Below are 18,662 nucleotides of genomic sequence, written 5' to 3'. Positions count from 1 at the left end.
CTCACAGTGAGACAGGCCTGAGAGGGAGACACGCCATTTTACTCCTGACAGCCCGGTGTAATTCTGCAGAGCCAACAGTGAAACGTGAACCAGTGGAACTATGTGGAACCAGTCCGATACCCTGGACTCTTTCAGGGAAAGTAGCTGGTCAGGTCAGGACACACTAGGAAACGTTCTGGACGGGCCAGATGGCCCCTCTGGTCAGTAAGCCCCTCCCGTGTGCGAGCTGGGCTCCTGCTGACTGAGCGGTGCGCGGCGAGGCCCGTGATGGATTTCTGCGTTTTGTTACTTTAACTTTTAATTTAAATATGAAATGAATATGAATGAAAACGTCGATGTAAATAGAATTTCTATTCTCAAGGCAATTAAATATTAACATAAATCCATTAACGCTAATCAGCCTCAGCCCTGCCCTGCCACCAGCACAGAGAGCATCAGTGACGCTTCTCTCTGTGTGGCGAGAGAGCGCCCCCCACAGGCCCCCTGCGGTACTGGCTCTGACCGCAGCCCGGCCTCTGTGTTCGCCAGCGGGCCCTGTCTCCGCCAGTCTGGGCCATGAGGAGGGCAGAGCAGCTGATGTCTTCATCTCTCCCCCTCTCCCTCTCTCTCTTCCCCCCCCCCTCTCTCCCCCTCTCCCCCTCTCCCTCTCTCTCTCTCTCCCCCTCTTCCTCTCTCTCTCTCCCCCTCTCCCTCTCTCTCTCTCCCTCTCTCTCCCCCTCTCCCCCTCTCCCTCTCTCTCTCTCCCCCTCTGTCTCTCTCTCTCTCTCTCTCTCTCTCTCCCCCTCTCCCTCTCTCTCTCTCCCCCTCTCCCTCTCTCTCTCTCCCCCTCTGTCTCTCCCTCTCTCTCTCTCTCTCCCCCTAAATGCATCTCATTGCTCAGTGTCTTAATGACTCGCCTCCCTGCTGCCTTCTCATTAACACACAGCTTATGACTTTTTTAGAGCCATTTTTCAGTGTGTGCCACCCTCGCGTGTCTCCACGCTGCCCCAGGGCCCCCCCGGCGCTCCAGAGAGACGCGCTGGGCCGCGGCCCGGTTCCGGGCGTGGCCGGGCGCAGTCGGAGGTCGCTCCCCGGAGAGCTCCGCAGGTTCAGACAGCGGCCCAGAGCCGCAGACACCCCCGCCGCAGTCTGGAGGCCTCCTTCTGATGGAATGCTCTCTAATTAAAGCTACAAGTGTCTCTGTGTAGAGAGAGGGGGTGGGAGGGGCAGAGGTCAGAGGGCAAGGGCAGCTGGGGAGCGGGGGGCTCAGCTCCGCTCACAGCACCTCCTCAGGGTGACTGAGCCACCCCAGCATCTCACCCAGGGGTCCCGACTCCTCCCAGAGAGCCGCAGCCTCAGCAGCTGGACAGGCGATGTGTTCGAGACGCCCCCCACCACTACTCTCTGTGTAAAGACGTGCCGCCCCCCCAGCTCACTGTAACGTGGCAAGGCTCTGCTTCTCTGTGCTGTCATTGTTACCTTGTGTAATCTGTCAGGGCACAAAACACAGGCTACTGCTCGTGATACAGGCAGGGGCAGCCCAGGAATCATCCTCTCCTGCCAGCACTGGCAGCGCAGGGTTCGAGAGAGAGCACAGCAGGGAGAGGAACAAAGGCAAAGCTGCCGTGAATGAGAGAAACAGGAAGAGAGGGAGAGGGCGAGAGTGTGTGACAGATATTACGTACTGAGTTTTATTTATATACACATAATTAGGCAGCTAGATGCTGTGGAGTGTTTAACACACACATAGACACCTACTGAAGCATTCACTCAGACACACTGCCTGACACACACACAGAGCACCACACACCCTCACTGCTGCTGCACACACTGACACACACACACAGAGCACCACACACACTCACTGGTGCTGCACACACTGACACACACACACACAGAGCACCACACACCCTCACTGCTGCTGCACACACTGACACACACACACACAGAGCACCACACACACTCACTGGTGCTGCACACACTGACACACACACACACAGAGCACCACACACCCTCACAGCTGCTGCACACACTGACACACACACAGAGCACCACACACCCTCACTGGTACTGCACACACTGACACACACACACTGAGAGCACCACACACCCTCACTGCTGCTGCACACACTGACACACACACAGAGCACCACACACCCTCACTGCTGCTGCACACACTGACACACACACACACAGAGCACCACACACCCTCACTGCTGCTGCAGACACTGACACACACACACACAGAGCACCACACACCCTCACAGCTGCTGCACACACTGACACACACACACACAGAGCACCACACACCCTCACTGCTGCTGCACACACTGACACACACACACAGAGCACCACACACCCTCACAGCTGCTGCACACACTGACACACACACAGAGCACCACACACCCTCACTGGTACTGCACACACTGACACACACACACTGAGAGCACCACACACCCTCACTGCTGCTGCACACACTGACACACACACACTGAGAGCACCACACACCCTCACTGCTGCTGCACACACTGACACACACACACAGAGCACCACACACCCTCACTGCTGCTGCACACACTGACACACACACAGAGCACCACACACCCTCACAGCTGCTGCACACACTGACACACACACAGAGCACCACACACCCTCACTGGTACTGCACACACTGACACACACACACTGAGAGCACCACACACCCTCACTGGTACTGCACACACTGACACACACACACTGAGAGCACCACACACACTCACAGCTGCTGCACACACTGACACACACACACTGAGAGCACCACACTCACTGCTGCTGCACACACTGACACACACACACTGAGAGCACCACACTCACTGCTGCTGCACACACTGACACACACACACTGAGAGCACCACACACCCTCACTCCCTGACACTGAACACACACTGAAATACTGTACACTCCCTGATACTGAACACACACTGATGTACACTCCCTGACACTGAACACACACTGACGTGCTGATACAGTCCCACCCTCCTCTCCGGTTGTCCTGCATGACGGTCCAGCCAGCGTGTTTCGATCCCGCAGTGACATCAGCCCAGGAATCAGAACAGAGGGATCCACTGCTCCTCCAGTCCGGACGAACCACACTCCAGCTAGATTACCGTCGCCATGGCAACGCCGCAGGTCTCCGCGAAGCCTGGAGGATTCGCTGGGTTAACGTTGCCATGGCGACACATTACATATGCTGGTGAGAGTAGCAGGAAGGTTCGGCGCTGAAAGACAGCGAGAGGAAGAGGGAAGGAGGAAGGTTGAGTCGCACACTTGAGACGCTGCTTGTCCTTCCCACCCATCCTTCCCAGAGCAGACCCTGCACTGCTGGACCACAGCCCTCTGTACGGACTGTACTACAGTCCTCTGTACAGACTGTACTACAGTCCTCTGTACAGACTGGACCACAGCCCTCTGTACAGACTGGACCACAGCCCTCTGTAACGACTGTACCACAGCCCTCTGTACAGACTGTACTACAGCCCTCTGTACAGACTGTACTACAGTCCTCTGTACCGATTGTACTACAACCCTCTGTACCGACTGTACTACAGTCCTCTGTACAGACTGTACTACAGTCCTCTGTACTGATTGTACTACAGTCCTCTGTACTGATTGTACTACAGCCCTCTGTACCGACTGTACTACAGTCCTCTGTACAGACTGTACTACAGCCCTCTGTACAGACTGTACTACAGTCCTCTGTACAGACTGGACCACAGCCCTCTGTACAGACTGGACCACAGCCCTCTGTACAGACTGGACCACAGCCCTCTGTACAGACTGTACTACAGCCCTCTGTACAGACTGTACTACAGCCCTCTGTACAGACTGTACTACAGTCCTCTGTACCGATTGTACTACAACCCTCTGTACCGACTGTACTACAGTCCTCTGTACAGACTGTACTACAGCCCTCTGTACCGATTGTACTACAGCCCTCTGTACAGACTGTACTACAGCCCTCGGTACAGACTGTACTACAGCCCTCTGTACCGATTGTACTACAGCCCTCTGTACAGACTGTACTACAGCCCTCTGTACAGAGTGTACTACAGTCCTCTGTACAGACTGGACCACAGCCCTCTGTACAGACTGTACTACAGCCCTCTGTACAGACTGTACTACAGTCCTCTGTACTGCACTACAATACACTGTGCTGGACCACAGTTATTTTATTATTTCTACTGGTGTGTTTTTGTTTATTGTGGTCACGAGACAGTTAATTCCATCTGACGTACAGTGTATTATTTTGTTTGAGTAACAGTGTTACCATGGAAACTACAGCCCACAGATAACTGGGCTGATGTGAGTTCACCTGACAGCAAACAGCAGAGTCTCGAGCACTGGTCACACACACGCTGCATAACACTGTCCCAACAAACTGCACAACACGGATGTAACACAGCTCACTGTCCAGCTCTGACCAGCCACACAGTTCACTGTCCAGCCACACACCACTGTCCAGCTCTGTCCAGCCACACAGCTCACTGTCCAGCTCTGACCAGCCACACAGTTCACTGTCCAGCCACACACCACTGTCCAGCTCTGTCCAGCCACACAGCTCACTGTCCAGCTGTGTCACCCCTCCTGCTCTCTGGCCGCAGGTACCTGATGAACGTGACGTTTGAAGGCCGGAACCTGTCGTTCAGTGAGGATGGCTACCAGATGCACCCCAAGCTGGTCATCATCCTGCTGGACAAGGAGAGGCAGTGGGACAGGGTGAGTGCTCGGCCACTCAGAGTACAGCACCTGAGCAAGCACGCTTCCCTCTCAGGGCTGCGCAGTGAAGAAACCGTGCTGGCGCGCCGTCTGCAGGCTGAGGGTTCAGGGCAGCAGGGTGAGGGTTCAGGGCAGCAGGCTGAGGGTTCAGGACAGTAGCGTTGTGTTCAGGGCAGCAGGGTGAGTGTTCAGGCCTGCAGGATGTGTGATCAGGGCAGTTGTGTTGTGTCCAGGGCAGCAGGGTGAGTGTTCATCCCTGCAGGATGTGTGATCAGGGCAGTAGCGTTGTGTCCAGGGCAGAGGTGAGTGTCCAGGGCAGCAGGGTGAGTGTTCAGGCCTGCAGGATGTGTGATCAGGGCAGCACGGTGAGTGTCCAGGGCAGCCGCTCCTCTTCCCCTGAAGTAATTAAACTCATCAGCTAATTGCCTGGGAGCTGCCCTGAGAGCCCAGGCTGGGGCAGCAGCAGAGCTGTGAGTGTGAGGCCCGGCCTGGGCCGTCAGCACCCCCCGCAGGGCTGGAGCTGCACCGGAGCGGCCCGCCAGGCCCGTCTGCTGAACGATCCCCCCGCCTCTCCGAATGCACAGAACCCGCCCAGACCCCCGGGCCCCCGCGGGCTCTGCCTGTGCACATCCGGAGCCCAAACTGAGTTCAACAGAGCTGTGAGCTTCCTCCTGGGACAGCGGGGCGTCACGGTACTACACAGGACACACAGAGGGGACACTAGCATGGCAGCCCTGTGCTGTGTGCAGTCCGGACCTCGAGTCAACCCAGCAGGGCCTGACACAGACGATCAGTAGTAGATTTATGCTGCAGAGTGCAGAAGGTGTTGTCTCTCTCTCTCTCTCTCTCTCTCTCTCTCTCTCTCTCTCTCTCTCTCTCTCTCAATCTGTATTCTGTTCTCTCCTTTCATTACAAAGTGCAAGGTGACTTTCTTTCTCTCTCATGTTTTATTCCTTCCCTAACATCTAGCTTGGACCACTGCTTGGGTTTTAATGAGAACCTCTCTTTCCTTCTATCACATTGCAGTGTTCTGGAGTGTCCAGTCAGTGTGTGTATTAACCCCTCTCTCTCAGTGCAGTGTTAATGTACTGGAGTGTCCAGTCAGTGTGTGTGTATGAACCCCTCTCTCTCTCAGTGCAGTGTTAATGTACTGGAGTGTCCAGTCACTGTGTCTGTATGAACCCCTCTCTCTCTCAGTGCAGTGTTAATGTACTGGAGTGTCCAGTCAGTGTGTCTGTATGAACCCCCCTCTCTCAGTGCAGTGTTCATGTACTGGAGTGTCCAGTCAGTGTGTCTGTATGAACCCCTCTCTCTCTCAGTGCAGTGTTCATGTACTGGAGTGTCCAGTCAGTGTGTCTGTATGAACCCCTCTCTCTCTCAGTGCAGTGTTCATGTACTGGAGTGTCCAGTCAGTGTGTCTGTATGAACCCCTCTCTCTCAGTGCAGTGTTAATGTACTGGAGTGTCCAGTCAGTGTGTCTGTATGAACCCCTCTCTCTCTCAGTGCAGTGTTCATGTACTGGAGTGTCCAGTCAGTGTGTCTGTATGAACCCCTCTCTCTCTCAGTGCAGTGTTCATGTACTGGAGTGTCCAGTCAGTGTCTGTATTAACCCCTCTCTCTCTCTCTCAGGTGGGGAAGTGGGAGAACGGTACGCTCTCGATGAAGTATCACGTGTGGCCGCGGTTCGAGCTGTACTCCGACGCGGAGGAGCGAGAGGATGACCACCTGTCCATCGTCACTCTGGAGGAGGCGCCCTTCGTCATCGTGGAGGACGTGGACCCCCTGAGTGGTACCTGCATGAGGAACACAGTGCCCTGCCGAAAGCAGCTCAAGCACATGTGAGCAACACCTCTGCTGCCTCACAGCTAGAGACCTTCTTATACTCCTATCCTCTCCCTGCTCCCGTCTCCTGCCCTGACCTCCTCTCCTCTCTCCCTCCTCCCGCCTCCTGCCCTGACCTCCTCTCCTCTCTCCCTCCTCCCGTCTCCTGCCCTGACCTCCTCCCGCCTGCCCTGACCTCCTCTCCTCTCTCCCTCCTCCCGTCTCCTGCCCTGATCTCCTCCCGCCTGCCCTGACCTCCTCTCCTCTCTCCCTCCTCCCGTCTCCTGCCCTGACCTCCTCTCCTCTCCCTCTCCTACTGTCTCCTACCCTGACCTCCTCCCGCCTCCTGCCTCCTGCCCTGACCTCCTCTCCCCCTCCTCTCCTCTGTGTGTCTGTTTCTCCTCCAGCCCCTCTGCTCTGTCTCTCTCCTGCCCTGACCTCCTGTCTCCTCCTCTCCTCTCCCTCAGTAACCAGACGGGAGAGAGTGGCATCTACATCAAGCGCTGCTGTAAGGGCTTCTGCATCGACATCCTCAAGAAGATCGCCAAGTCCGTCAAGTTCACCTACGACCTCTACCTGGTGACCAATGGCAAGCATGGCAAGAAGATCAACGGCACCTGGAACGGCATGGTGGGAGAGGTGAGTCTCCAGGGCGACGCCCGCCGGGGCCGAGGGCTGGCGAGAGAGCCGGGCCAGTCCCACTCACATCCAGCCTGCTGTGCGTTCGGCTGGGGGCCTACTGGCTCGCGAGCTGGCCTGGCCAGCCTGGCCGCTCCACGGCAGAGCGCCCAGGGGCACCGGTCAGCGGCCGGCGGTGCACTGGGCCCTGGGTCAGGGTCCTGGGACAGCCTGGCCTCCCCGCGACGGCACGGAGTCCTGCAGGGCGCCCCCGTTTCTCCCCACCTCTCACGGACAGGCCTGAAGGCACGAGGAAAACTTCCACTGAGAGGAGACACGAGTCCTGGAGCTGGAGAGGGAGAGGAGACACGAGTCCTGGAGCTGGAGAGGAAGAGGAGACAGGAGTCCTGGAGCTGGAGAGGGAGAGGAGACACGAGTCCTGGAGCTGGAGAGGGAGAGGAGACACGAGTCCTGGAGCTGGAGAGGAAGAGGAGACACGAGTCCTGGAGCTGGAGAGGAAGAGGAGACACGAGTCCTGGAGCTGGAGAGGAAGAGGAGACACGAGTCCTGGCGCTGGAGAGGAAGAGGAGACACGAGTCCTGGAGCTGGAGAGGAAGAGGAGACACGAGTCCTGGCGCTGGAGAGGAAGAGGAGACACGAGTCCTGGCGCTGGAGAGGAAGAGGAGACACGAGTCCTGGCGCTAGAGAGGAAGAGGAGACACGAGTCCTGGAGCTGGAGAGGAAGAGGAGACACGAGTCCTGGAGCTGGAGAGGAAGAGGAGACACGAGCCCCGTCCCGCTTGAGAGAGAGAGGAGACATGAGCCCCGTCCCACTGAAGAGGGAGAGGAGACAGGAGTCCTGGAGCTGGAGAGGGAGAGGAGACAGGAGTCCTGGAGCTGGAGAGGGAGAGGAGACAGGAGTCCTGGAGCTGGAGAGGGAGAGGATACAGGAGTCCTGGAGCTGGAGAGGGAGAGGAGACAGGAGTCCTGGAGCTGGAGAGGGAGAGGAGACAGGAGTCCTGGAGCTGGAGAGGGAGAGGAGACACGAGTCCTGGACCTGGAGAGGAAGAGGAGACACGAGTCCTGGAGCTGGAGAGGGAGAGGAGACACGAGTCCTGGAGCTGGAGAGGGAGAGGAGACACGAGTCCTGGAGCTGGAGAGGGAGAGGAGACACGAGTCCTGGAGCTGGAGAGGAAGAGGAGACACGAGTCCTGGAGCTGGAGAGGAAGAGGAGACACGAGTCCTGGCGCTGGAGAGGAAGAGGAGACACGAGTCCTGGAGCTGGAGAGGAAGAGGAGACACGAGTCCTGGAGCTGGAGAGGAAGAGGAGACACGAGTCCTGGAGCTGGAGAGGAAGAGGAGACACGAGTCCTGGCGCTGGAGAGGAAGAGGAGACACGAGTCCTGGCGCTGGAGAGGAAGAGGAGACACGAGTCCTGGCGCTGGAGAGGAAGAGGAGACACGAGTCCTGGAGCTGGAGAGGAAGAGGAGACACGAGCCCCGTCCCGCTTGAGAGAGAGAGGAGACATGAGCCCCGTCCCACTGAAGAGGGAGAGGAGACAGGAGTCCTGGAGCTGGAGAGGGAGAGGAGACAGGAGTCCTGGAGCTGGAGAGGGAGAGGAGACACGAGTCCTAGAGCTGGAGAGGAAGAGGAGACACGAGTCCTGGAGCTGGAGAGGAAGAGGAGACACGAGCCCCGTCCCGCTTGAGAGAGAGAGGAGACATGAGCCCCGTCCCACTGAAGAGGGAGAGGAGACAGGAGTCCTGGAGCTGGAGAGGGAGAGGAGACAGGAGTCCTGGAGCTGGAGAGGGAGAGGAGACAGGAGTCCTGGAGCTGGAGAGGAAGAGGAGACACGAGTCCTGGAGCTGGAGAGGAAGAGGAGACACGAGCCCCGTCCCGCTGGAGAGGGAGAAGAGACACCAGTCCTGGAGCTGGAGAGGGAGAGGAGACACGAGTCCTGGAGCTGGTGAGGAAGAGGAGACACGAGTCCTGGAGCTGGAGAGGAAGAGGAGACACGAGTCCTGTCCCGCTGGAGAGGAAGAGGAGACACAAGTCCTGGAGCTGGAGAGGGAGAGGAGACACGAGTCCTGGAGCTGGAGAGGGAGAGGAGACACGAGTCCTGGAGCTGGAGAGGAAGAGGAGACACGAGTCCTGTCCCGCTGGAGAGGGAGAGGAGACACCAGTCCTGGAGCTGGAGAGGGAGAGGAGACACGAGTCCTGGAGCTGGAGAGGAAGAGGAGACACGAGTCCTGGAGCTGGAGAGGAAGAGGAGACACGAGTCCTGTCCCGCTGGAGAGGAAGAGGAGACACAAGTCCTGGAGCTGGAGAGGGAGAGGAGACACGAGCCCCGTCCCGCTGGAGAGGGAGAGGAGACATGAGCCCCGTCCCACTGAAGAGGGAGAGGAGACACGAGTCCTGGAGCTGGAGGAGGAAGAGGAGACACGAGCCCCGTCCCGCTGGAGAGGGAGAGGAGACACGAGCCCCGTCCTGCTGGAGAGGGAGAGGAGACACCAGTCCTGGAGCTGGAGAGGAAGAGGAGACACGAGTCCTGGCACTGGAGAGGAAGAGGAGACATGAGTCCTGGAGCTGGAGAGGAAGAGGAGACACGAGCCCCGTCCCGCTGGAGAGGGAGAGGAGACACGAGCCCCGTCCCGCTGGAGAGGGAGAGGAGACACCAGTCCTGGAGCTGGAGAGGAAGAGGAGACACGAGTCCTGTCCTGCTGGAGAGGAAGAGGAGACACAAGTCCTGGAGCTGGTGAGGGAGAGGAGACACGAGCCCCGTCCCGCTTGAGAGAGAGAGGAGACATGAGCCCCGTCCCGCTGGAGAGGGAGAGGAGACACGAGTCTTGGAGCTGGAGGAGGAAGAGGAGACACGAGTCCTGGCACTGGAGAGGAAGAGGAGACATGAGTCCTGGAGCTGGAGAGGAAGAGGAGACACGAGCCCCGTCCCGCTGGAGAGGGAGAGGAGACACGAGCCCCGTCCCGCTGGAGAGGGAGAGGAGACACGAGTCCTGGAGCTGGAGGAGGAAAAGGAGACACGAGCCCCGTCCCGCTGGAGAGGAAGAGGAGACACAAGTCCTGGAGCTGGAGAGGGAGAGGAGACACGAGCCCCGTCCCGCTGGAGAGGGAGAGGAGACATGAGCCCCGTCCCACTGAAGAGGGAGAGGAGACACGAGTCCTGGAGCTGGAGGAGGAAGAGGAGACACGAGCCCCGTCCCGCTGGAGAGGGAGAGGAGACACGAGCCCCGTCCTGCTGGAGAGGGAGAGGAGACACCAGTCCTGGAGCTGGAGAGGAAGAGGAGACACGAGTCCTGGCACTGGAGAGGAAGAGGAGACATGAGTCCTGGAGCTGGAGAGGAAGAGGAGACACGAGCCCCGTCCCGCTGGAGAGGGAGAGGAGACACGAGCCCCGTCCCGCTGGAGAGGGAGAGGAGACACGAGTCCTGGAGCTGGAGGAGGAAGAGGAGACACGAGCCCTGTCCCGCTGGAGAGGGAGAGGAGACACGAGCCCCGTCCTGCTGGAGAGGGAGAGGAGACACGAGCCCCGTCACGCTGGAGAGGGAGAGGAGACACGAGCACCGTCCCGCTGGAGAGGGAGAGGAGACACGAGTCCTGGAGCTGGAGGAGGAAAAGGAGACACGAGCCCCGTCCCGCTGGAGAGGGAGAGGAGACACGAGCCGCTGCCAGACAGGTGCTCCAGTTTCGTGCTGCTGCAGGGCTCAGGTATAAATATTCCTGTTCTGCGCCTCTGCTCCCCAGAGCACCTGACAGACAGAGACGCACAGAGAGCAGGAGACACATCCTTCTCTCTCTCACAGAGCGGGGGGACAAGCTATTTCAATCCTGACCCCCTCTGCGCCCCACTTTTCTCCACAGCTGGACCTCAGATCCCTCTCTGCCAGTGCCGCCCCGCCCTGCACACGCCAGGCACAGCCACAGGGGGCGCCGCGCTGCCTGTCCTCCCCTGACAGCCCTGATCTCTGACCACGGTGTCTGTGAGCCGAATCACGACAAACGCATGTCTCTCTCTCTGCCTCTCTAGGTGGTGCTGAAAAATGCACACATGGCGGTGGGCTCCCTGACCATCAATGAGGAGAGGTCAGAGGTCATCGACTTCTCCGTGCCATTCATTGAGACGGGCATCAGTGTCATGGTCTCCCGTAGCAACGGCACCGTCTCACCCTCTGCCTTCCTGGGTGAGGGATCTGTCTCTCTTCCTCTGTCCTGCCCTTCATCTCTCTCTCTCCCACTAAACTCCCAGGTCACCCTTGGTCTGTGTTTCCTGTCTTCCTCCTCATGTACTGGAGTGTCCAGTCAGAGTGTCTGTATGAACCCCTCTCTCTCTCTCTCAGTGCAGTGTTCATGTACTGGAGTGTCCAGTCAGTGTCTGTATGAACCCCTCTCTCTCTCAGTGCAGTGTTCATGTACTGGAGTGTCCAGTCAGTGTGTCTGTATTAACCCCTCTCTCTCAGTGCAGTGTTAATGTACTGGAGTGTCCAGTCAGTGTGTCTGTATGAACCCCTCTCTCTCTCTCAGTGCAGTGTTAATGTACTGGAGTGTCCAGTCAGTGTGTCTGTATGAACCCCTCTCTCTCAGTGCAGTGTTAATGTACTGGAGTGTCCAGTCAGTGTGTCTGTATGAACCCCTCTCTCTCTCAGTGCAGTGTTCATATACTGGAGTGTCCAGTCAGTGTGTCTGTATTAACCCCTCTCTCTCTCAGTGCAGTGTTAATGTACTGGAGTGTCCAGTCAGTGTGTCTGTATTAACCCCTCTCTCTCTCAGTGCAGTGTTCATGTACTGGAGTGTCCAGTCAGTGTGTCTGTATGAACCCCTCTCTCTCTCAGTGCAGTGTTCATGTACTGGAGTGTCCAGTCAGTGTGTCTGTATGAACCCCTCTCTCTCTCAGTGCAGTGTTCATGTACTGGAGTGTCCAGTCAGTGTGTCTGTATTAACCCCTCTCTCTCTCTCAGTGCAGTGTTAATGTACTGGAGTGTCCAGTCAGTGTGTCTGTATGAACCCCTCTCTCTCAGTGCAGTGTTAATGTACTGGAGTGTCCAGTCAGTGTGTCTGTATTAACCCCTCTCTCTCTCAGTGCAGTGTTCATATACTGGAGTGTCCAGTCAGTGTGTCTGTATTAACCCCTCTCTCTCAGTGCAGTGTTAATGTACTGGAGTGTCCAGTCAGTGTGTCTGTATTAACCCCTCTCTCTCTCAGTGCAGTGTTCATGTACTGGAGTGTCCAGTCAGTGTGTCTGTATGAACCCCTCTCTCTCTCAGTGCAGTGTTCATGTACTGGAGTGTCCAGTCAGTGTGTCTGTATGAACCCCTCTCTCTCTCAGTGCAGTGTTCATGTACTGGAGTGTCCAGTCAGTGTGTCTGTATTAACCCCTCTCTCTCTCAGTGCAGTGTTAATGTACTGGAGTGTCCAGTCAGTGTGTCTGTATGAACCCCTCTCTCTCTCAGTGCAGTGTTCATGTACTGGAGTGTCCAGTCAGTGTGTCTGTATGAACCCCTCTCTCTCTCAGTGCAGTGTTCATGTACTGGAGTGTCCAGTCAGTGTGTCTGTATGAACCCCTCTCTCTCTCAGTGCAGTGTTCATGTACTGGAGTGTCCAGTCAGTGTGTCTGTATGAACCCCTCTCTCTCTCAGTGCAGTGTTCATGTACTGGAGTGTCCAGTCAGTGTGTGTGTATTAACCCCTCTCTCTCTCTCTTAGAGCCCTTCAGTGCGGATGTCTGGGTGATGATGTTTGTGATGTTGCTGATAGTGTCTGCGGTGGCTGTCTTCGTCTTTGAGTATTTCAGCCCTGTAGGCTACAACCGCTGCCTGGCAGACGGAAGAGGTGAGTGTCCTGATATACACTACTGCACACTGATGAGCACTGTGATTCACACACTGATGACACACTGTAATACACACACTCGTTTGCACTCTGATACACACTGATGATGTGCAAACTGATACACACTGATGATGTGTGCACACTGATACACACTGAGGTGTGCATACTGATACACACTGTTGTGTGCACTATAATACACACTGAGGTGTGCACACTGATACACACTGTTGTGTGCACTATAATACACACTGTTGTGTGCACTATAATACACACTGATGTGTGCACACTGATACGCACTGAGGTGTGCACACTGATACACACTGTTGTGTGCACTATAATACACACTGATGTGTGCACACTGATACACACTGTTGTGTGCACTATAATACACACTGAGGTGTGCACACTGATACACACTGATACACACTGTTGTGTGCACTATAATACACACTGATGTGTGCACACTGATACACACTGAGGTGTGCATACTGATACACACTGTTGTGTGCACTATAATACACACTGAGGTGTGCACACTGATACACACTGTTGTGTGCACTATAATACACACTGTTGTGTGCACTATAATACACACTGATGTGTGCACACTGATACGCACTGAGGTGTGCACACTGATACACACTGTTGTGTGCACTATAATACACACTGATGTGTGCACACTGATACACACTGTTGTGTGCACTATAATACACACTGAGGTGTGCACACTGATACACACTGTTGTGTGCACTATAATACACACTGATGTGTGCACACTGATACACACTGTTGTGTGCACTATAATACACACTGAGGTGTGCACTATAATACACACTGAGGTGTGCACACTGATACGCACTGAGGTGTGCACACTGATACACACTGTTGTGTGCACTATAATACACACTGAGGTGTGCACACTGATACACACTGTTGTGTGCACTATAATACACACTGAGGTGTGCACACTGATACACACTGTTGTGTGCACTATAATACACACTGAGGTGTGCACACTGATACGCACTGAGGTGTGCACACTGATACACACTGTTGTGTGCACTATAATACACACTGAGGTGTGCACACTGATACACACTGTTGTGTGCACTATAATACACACTGAGGTGTGCACACTGATACACACTGTTGTGTGCACTATAATACACACTGATGTGTGCACACTGATACACACTGTTGTGTGCACTATAATACACACTGAGGTGTGCACACTGATACGCACTGAGGTGTGCACACTGATACACACTGTTGTGTGCACTATAATACACACTGAGGTGTGCACACTGATGCACACTGTTGTGTGAACTATAATACACACTGAGGTGTGCACACTGATACGCACTGATGTGTGCACACTGATACACACTGTTGTGTGCACTATAATACACACTGAGGTGTGCACACTGATACACACTGTTGTGTGCACACTGATACACACTGATGTGTGCACACTGATACACACTGTTGTGTGCACTTTAATACACACTGAGGTGTGCACACTGATACACACTGATACACACTGTTGTGTGCACTATAATACACACTGATGTGTGCACACTGATACACACTGAGGTGTGCACACTGATACGCACTGATACAGTCTGCTGAAACTCTCCTTCTCTCCCCTCAGAGCCCGGTGGGCCCTCGTTCACCATTGGGAAGGCCATCTGGCTGCTGTGGGGCCTGGTCTTCAATAACTCTGTGCCGGTGCAGAACCCCAAGGGCACCACCAGCAAGATCATGGTGTCGGTCTGGGCCTTCTTCGCTGTCATCTTCCTGGCCAGCTACACGGCCAACCTGGCCGCCTTCATGATCCAGGAGGAGTATGTGGACCAGGTGTCCGGGCTTAGCGACAAGAAGGTACCTGTCTGCCTGTCTGTCCTCACTCCTGTGTCTGTCTCAGTGTCTGCCTGTCTGTCCTCACTCCTGTGTCTGTCTGTCCTCACTCCTGTGTCTGTCTCAGTGTCTGCCTGTCTGTCCTCACTCCTGTGTCTGTCTGTCCTCACTCCTGTGTGTGTCTCAGTGTCTGCCTGTCTGTCCTCACTCCTGTGTCTGTCTGTCCTCACTCCTGTGTCTGTCCTCACTCCTGTGTCTGTCTCAGTGTCTGCCTGTCTGTCCTCACTCCTGTGTCTGTCTGTCCTCACTCCTGTGTCTGTATCAGTGCCTGTCTGTATCTCTGCCTGTCTTTCTTTGTCTGTCATCTTGTTGTCTCCCTCTAATCCTCTCTCTCACCCCCCTCTTATTCCAGTTCCAGAGACCCAATGACTTCTCCCCCCCATTCCGGTTCGGGACAGTTCCCAACGGCAGCACAGAGAGGAACATTCGCAACAACTACCTGGAGATGCACACCTACATGGTGAAATACAACCAGAAGAACGTGGACGAGGCCCTGCACAGCCTCAAGACTGGGTCTGTACTCCTGCCCAGTCCTGTCCTATATACACACACACACACACACACACACACTGCCCAGTCCTGTCCTACACACACACTGCCCAGTCCTGTCCTATATACACACACACTGCCCAGTCCTGTCCTATATACACACACACTGCCCAGTCCTGTCCTATATACACACACACTGCCCAGCTCTGTCCCACACACACACACACTGCCCAGTCCTGTCCTACACACACTGCTCAGTCCTGTCCTACACACACTGCTCAGTCCTGTCCTACACACACACTGCCCAGTCCTGTCCTACACACACACTGCCCAGTCCTGTCCTATATACACACACACTGCCCAGTCCTGTCCTATATACACACACACTGCCCAGTCCTGTCCTATATACACACACATTCCCCAGTCCTGTCCCACACACACTGCCCAGTCCTGTCCTATATACACACACACTGCCCAGTCCTGTCCCACACACACTGCCCAGTCCTGTCTGACACACACTGCCCAGTCCTGTCTGACACACACTGCCCAGCTCTGTCCCACACACACACACACTGCCCAGTCCTGTCCTACACACACTGCTCAGTCCTGTCCTACACACACTGCTCAGTCCTGTCCTACACACACACTGCCCAGTCCTGTCCCACACACACTGCCCAGTCCTGTCCTACACACACACTGCCCATTCCTGTCTGACACACACACTGCCCAGTCCTGTCCCACACACACTGCCCAGTCCTGTCCTACAGACACTGCCCAGTCCTGTCCTACACACACACTGCCCAGTCCTGTCCTACACACACACTGCCCAGTCCTGTCCTACACACACACTGCCCATTCCTGTCTGACACACACACTGCCCATTCCTGTCTGACACACACACTGCCCAGTCCTGTCCCACACACACTGCCCAGTCCTGTCCCACACACACTGCCCAGTCCTGTCCTACACACACACTGCCCAGTCCTGTCTGACACAGGCAGAGCTCAGGAGCTCAGGAGCTCAGGAGCTCAGAACTGGAGCTGGTGGCCGTTGTCGCGGTCAGTATGGCAGCGTGAGGGCTGCGGCCGTTGGCGGGGGCACTAACCACGCCGCGTGTCTGCGCTGCCCCCTGCAGGAAGCTGGACGCCTTCATCTACGACGCGGCGGTGCTGAACTACATGGCCGGCCGGGACGAGGGCTGCAAGCTGGTGACCATCGGCAGCGGGAAGGTCTTCGCCTCCACCGGCTACGGCATCGCCATCCAGAAGGACTCGGGCTGGAAGAGGCAGGTGGACCTGGCCATCCTGCAGCTCTTCGGAGACGGTGAGGCCGGGGGCGGCTGCCACTCGCAGCTCTATATAGGTTAACGCTGCCAGACCTGTATGTAGGTTAGCACTCGTCCCAGGTATGTAGGCTAGGGCTGACATTCCCTCCTCTCAACCAGCTTGTCCTCTCTCTCTCCTCTCTTCCCTTCCCCTGTCTCCTCTCTCTCCTCTCTCCTCTCCTTTCCCCTCTCTTCTCTCTCCTCTCTCCCCTCTCCCCTCCTCTCTCTCTCCTCTCTTTCCTTCCCCTGTCTCCTCTCTCTCCTCTCCCATCTCCTCTCCTTTCCCCTCTCTTCTCTCTCTTCTCTCCCCTCTCCCCTCTCTCCCCTCTCTTCTCTCTCCTCTCTCTCCTCTCCCCTCTCTCTCTTTCTCCTCTCCTCTCTCCCCTCTCTCCTCTCTCTTCTCCTCTCCCCTCTCTCCCCTCTCTCTCTCCCCTCTCTCTCTCCCCTCTCTCTCTCTCCCCTCTCCTCTCTCTCCCCTCTCTTCTCTCTCCTCTCTCCCCTCTCCCCTCTCTCTCTCTCCTCTCCCCTCTCCCCTCTCTCCCCTCTCCTCTCTCTCTCCTCTCTCCCCTCTCTGTGCCCCTGTCTCTCTCCTCCCTGCCCTCAGGGGAGATGGAGGAGCTGGAGGCTCTGTGGCTGACAGGGATCTGTCACAATGAGAAGAACGAGGTGATGAGCAGCCAGCTGGACATTGACAACATGGCGGGAGTCTTCTACATGCTGGGCGCAGCCATGGCTCTGAGCCTCATCACCTTCATCTGCGAGCACCTCTTCTACTGGCAGCTGCGCCACTGCTTCATCGGCGTGTGCTCGGGCAAGCCAGGCATGGTGTTCTCCATCAGCAGGGTGAGCGGCGCCAATTACTGCACAATTACTGCACTCATACTGCACTCTTACTGCACAATTACTGCGCTCTTACTGCACAATTACTGTGCTCTTACTGCACTCATACTGCACTCTTACTGCACAATTACTGTGCTCTTACTACTCTCTCTCTCAGTGCAGTGTCAGTATACAGTAGTGTACAGGAGGAGTGTGTGTATTAACCCCTCTCTCTCAGTGCAGTGTCAGTGTACAGTAGTGTGCAGGAGGAGTGTGTGTATTAACCCCTCTCTCTCTCAGTGCAGTGTCAGTGTACAGTAGTGTGCAGGAGGAGTGTGTGTATTAACCCCTCTCTCTCAGGGCAGTGTCAGTGTACAGTAGTGTGCAGGAGGAGTGTGTGTATTAACCCCTCTCTCTCTTAGTGTACAGTAGTGTGCAGGAGGAGTGTGTGTATTAACCTCTCTCTCTCTCAGGGCAGTGTCAGTGTACAGTAGTGTGCAGGAGGAGTGTGTGTATTAACCCCTCTCTCTCTCAGTGTACAGTAGTGTGCAGGAGGAGTGTGTGTATTAACCCCTCTCTCTCTCAGTGCAGTGTCAGTGTACAGTAGTGTGCAGGAGGAGTGTGTGTATTAACCCCTCTCTCTCTCTCAGTGCAGTGTCAGTGTACAGTAGTGTACAGGAGGAGTGTGTGTATTAACCCCTCTCTCTCAGTGCAGTGTCAGTGTACAGTAGTGTACAGGAGGAGTGTGTGTATTAACCCCTCTCTCTCTCAGTGCAGTGTCAGTGTGCAGTAGTGTGCAGGAGGAGTGTGTGTATTAACCCCTCTCTCTCTCTCAGTGCAGTGTCAGTGTACAGTAGTGTGCAGGAGGAGTGTGTGTATTAACCCCTCTCTCTCTCGGTGCAGTGTCAGTGTACAGTAGTGTGCAGTAGGTGTGTGTATTAACCCCTCTCTCTCTCAGTGCAGTGTCAGTGTACAGTAGTGTGCAGGAGGAGTGTGTGTATTAACCCCTCTCTCTCTCAGTGCAGTGTCAGTGTACAGTAGTGTGCAGGAGGAGTGTGTGTATTAACCCCTCTCTCTCTCAGTGCAGTGTCAGTGTACAG

At 55.7% G+C, this 18,662-nt stretch overlaps 1 protein-coding gene across 1 annotated transcript in view; it reads left to right on the top strand.

Moving 5' to 3' along the window:
* The window catches only part of LOC148648541 (glutamate receptor ionotropic, NMDA 2B-like), a 72,167-nt gene that overhangs the window by 51,107 nt on the left and 2,398 nt on the right, over positions 1–18,662 (top strand). Inside the window, exons 8-16 of the mRNA XM_088606911.1 lie at positions 4,620–4,734; positions 6,364–6,572; positions 7,023–7,194; positions 11,216–11,369; positions 12,888–13,013; positions 14,665–14,894; positions 15,283–15,443; positions 16,555–16,742; positions 17,348–17,586. Of these exons, the coding sequence (XP_088463037.1) occupies positions 4,620–4,734; positions 6,364–6,572; positions 7,023–7,194; positions 11,216–11,369; positions 12,888–13,013; positions 14,665–14,894; positions 15,283–15,443; positions 16,555–16,742; positions 17,348–17,586 (1,594 nt within the window). The remainder of the gene's footprint in view (positions 1–4,619; positions 4,735–6,363; positions 6,573–7,022; positions 7,195–11,215; positions 11,370–12,887; positions 13,014–14,664; positions 14,895–15,282; positions 15,444–16,554; positions 16,743–17,347; positions 17,587–18,662) is intronic.

The sequence above is a fragment of the Lepisosteus platostomus genome, chromosome 14, assembly GCF_059453375.1.
Source record: "Lepisosteus platostomus isolate fLepPlt1 chromosome 14, fLepPlt1.hap1, whole genome shotgun sequence".
Taxonomy (NCBI): Eukaryota; Metazoa; Chordata; class Actinopteri; order Semionotiformes; family Lepisosteidae; genus Lepisosteus; species Lepisosteus platostomus.
This window is presented reverse-complemented; position numbering and strand designations above follow the sequence as displayed.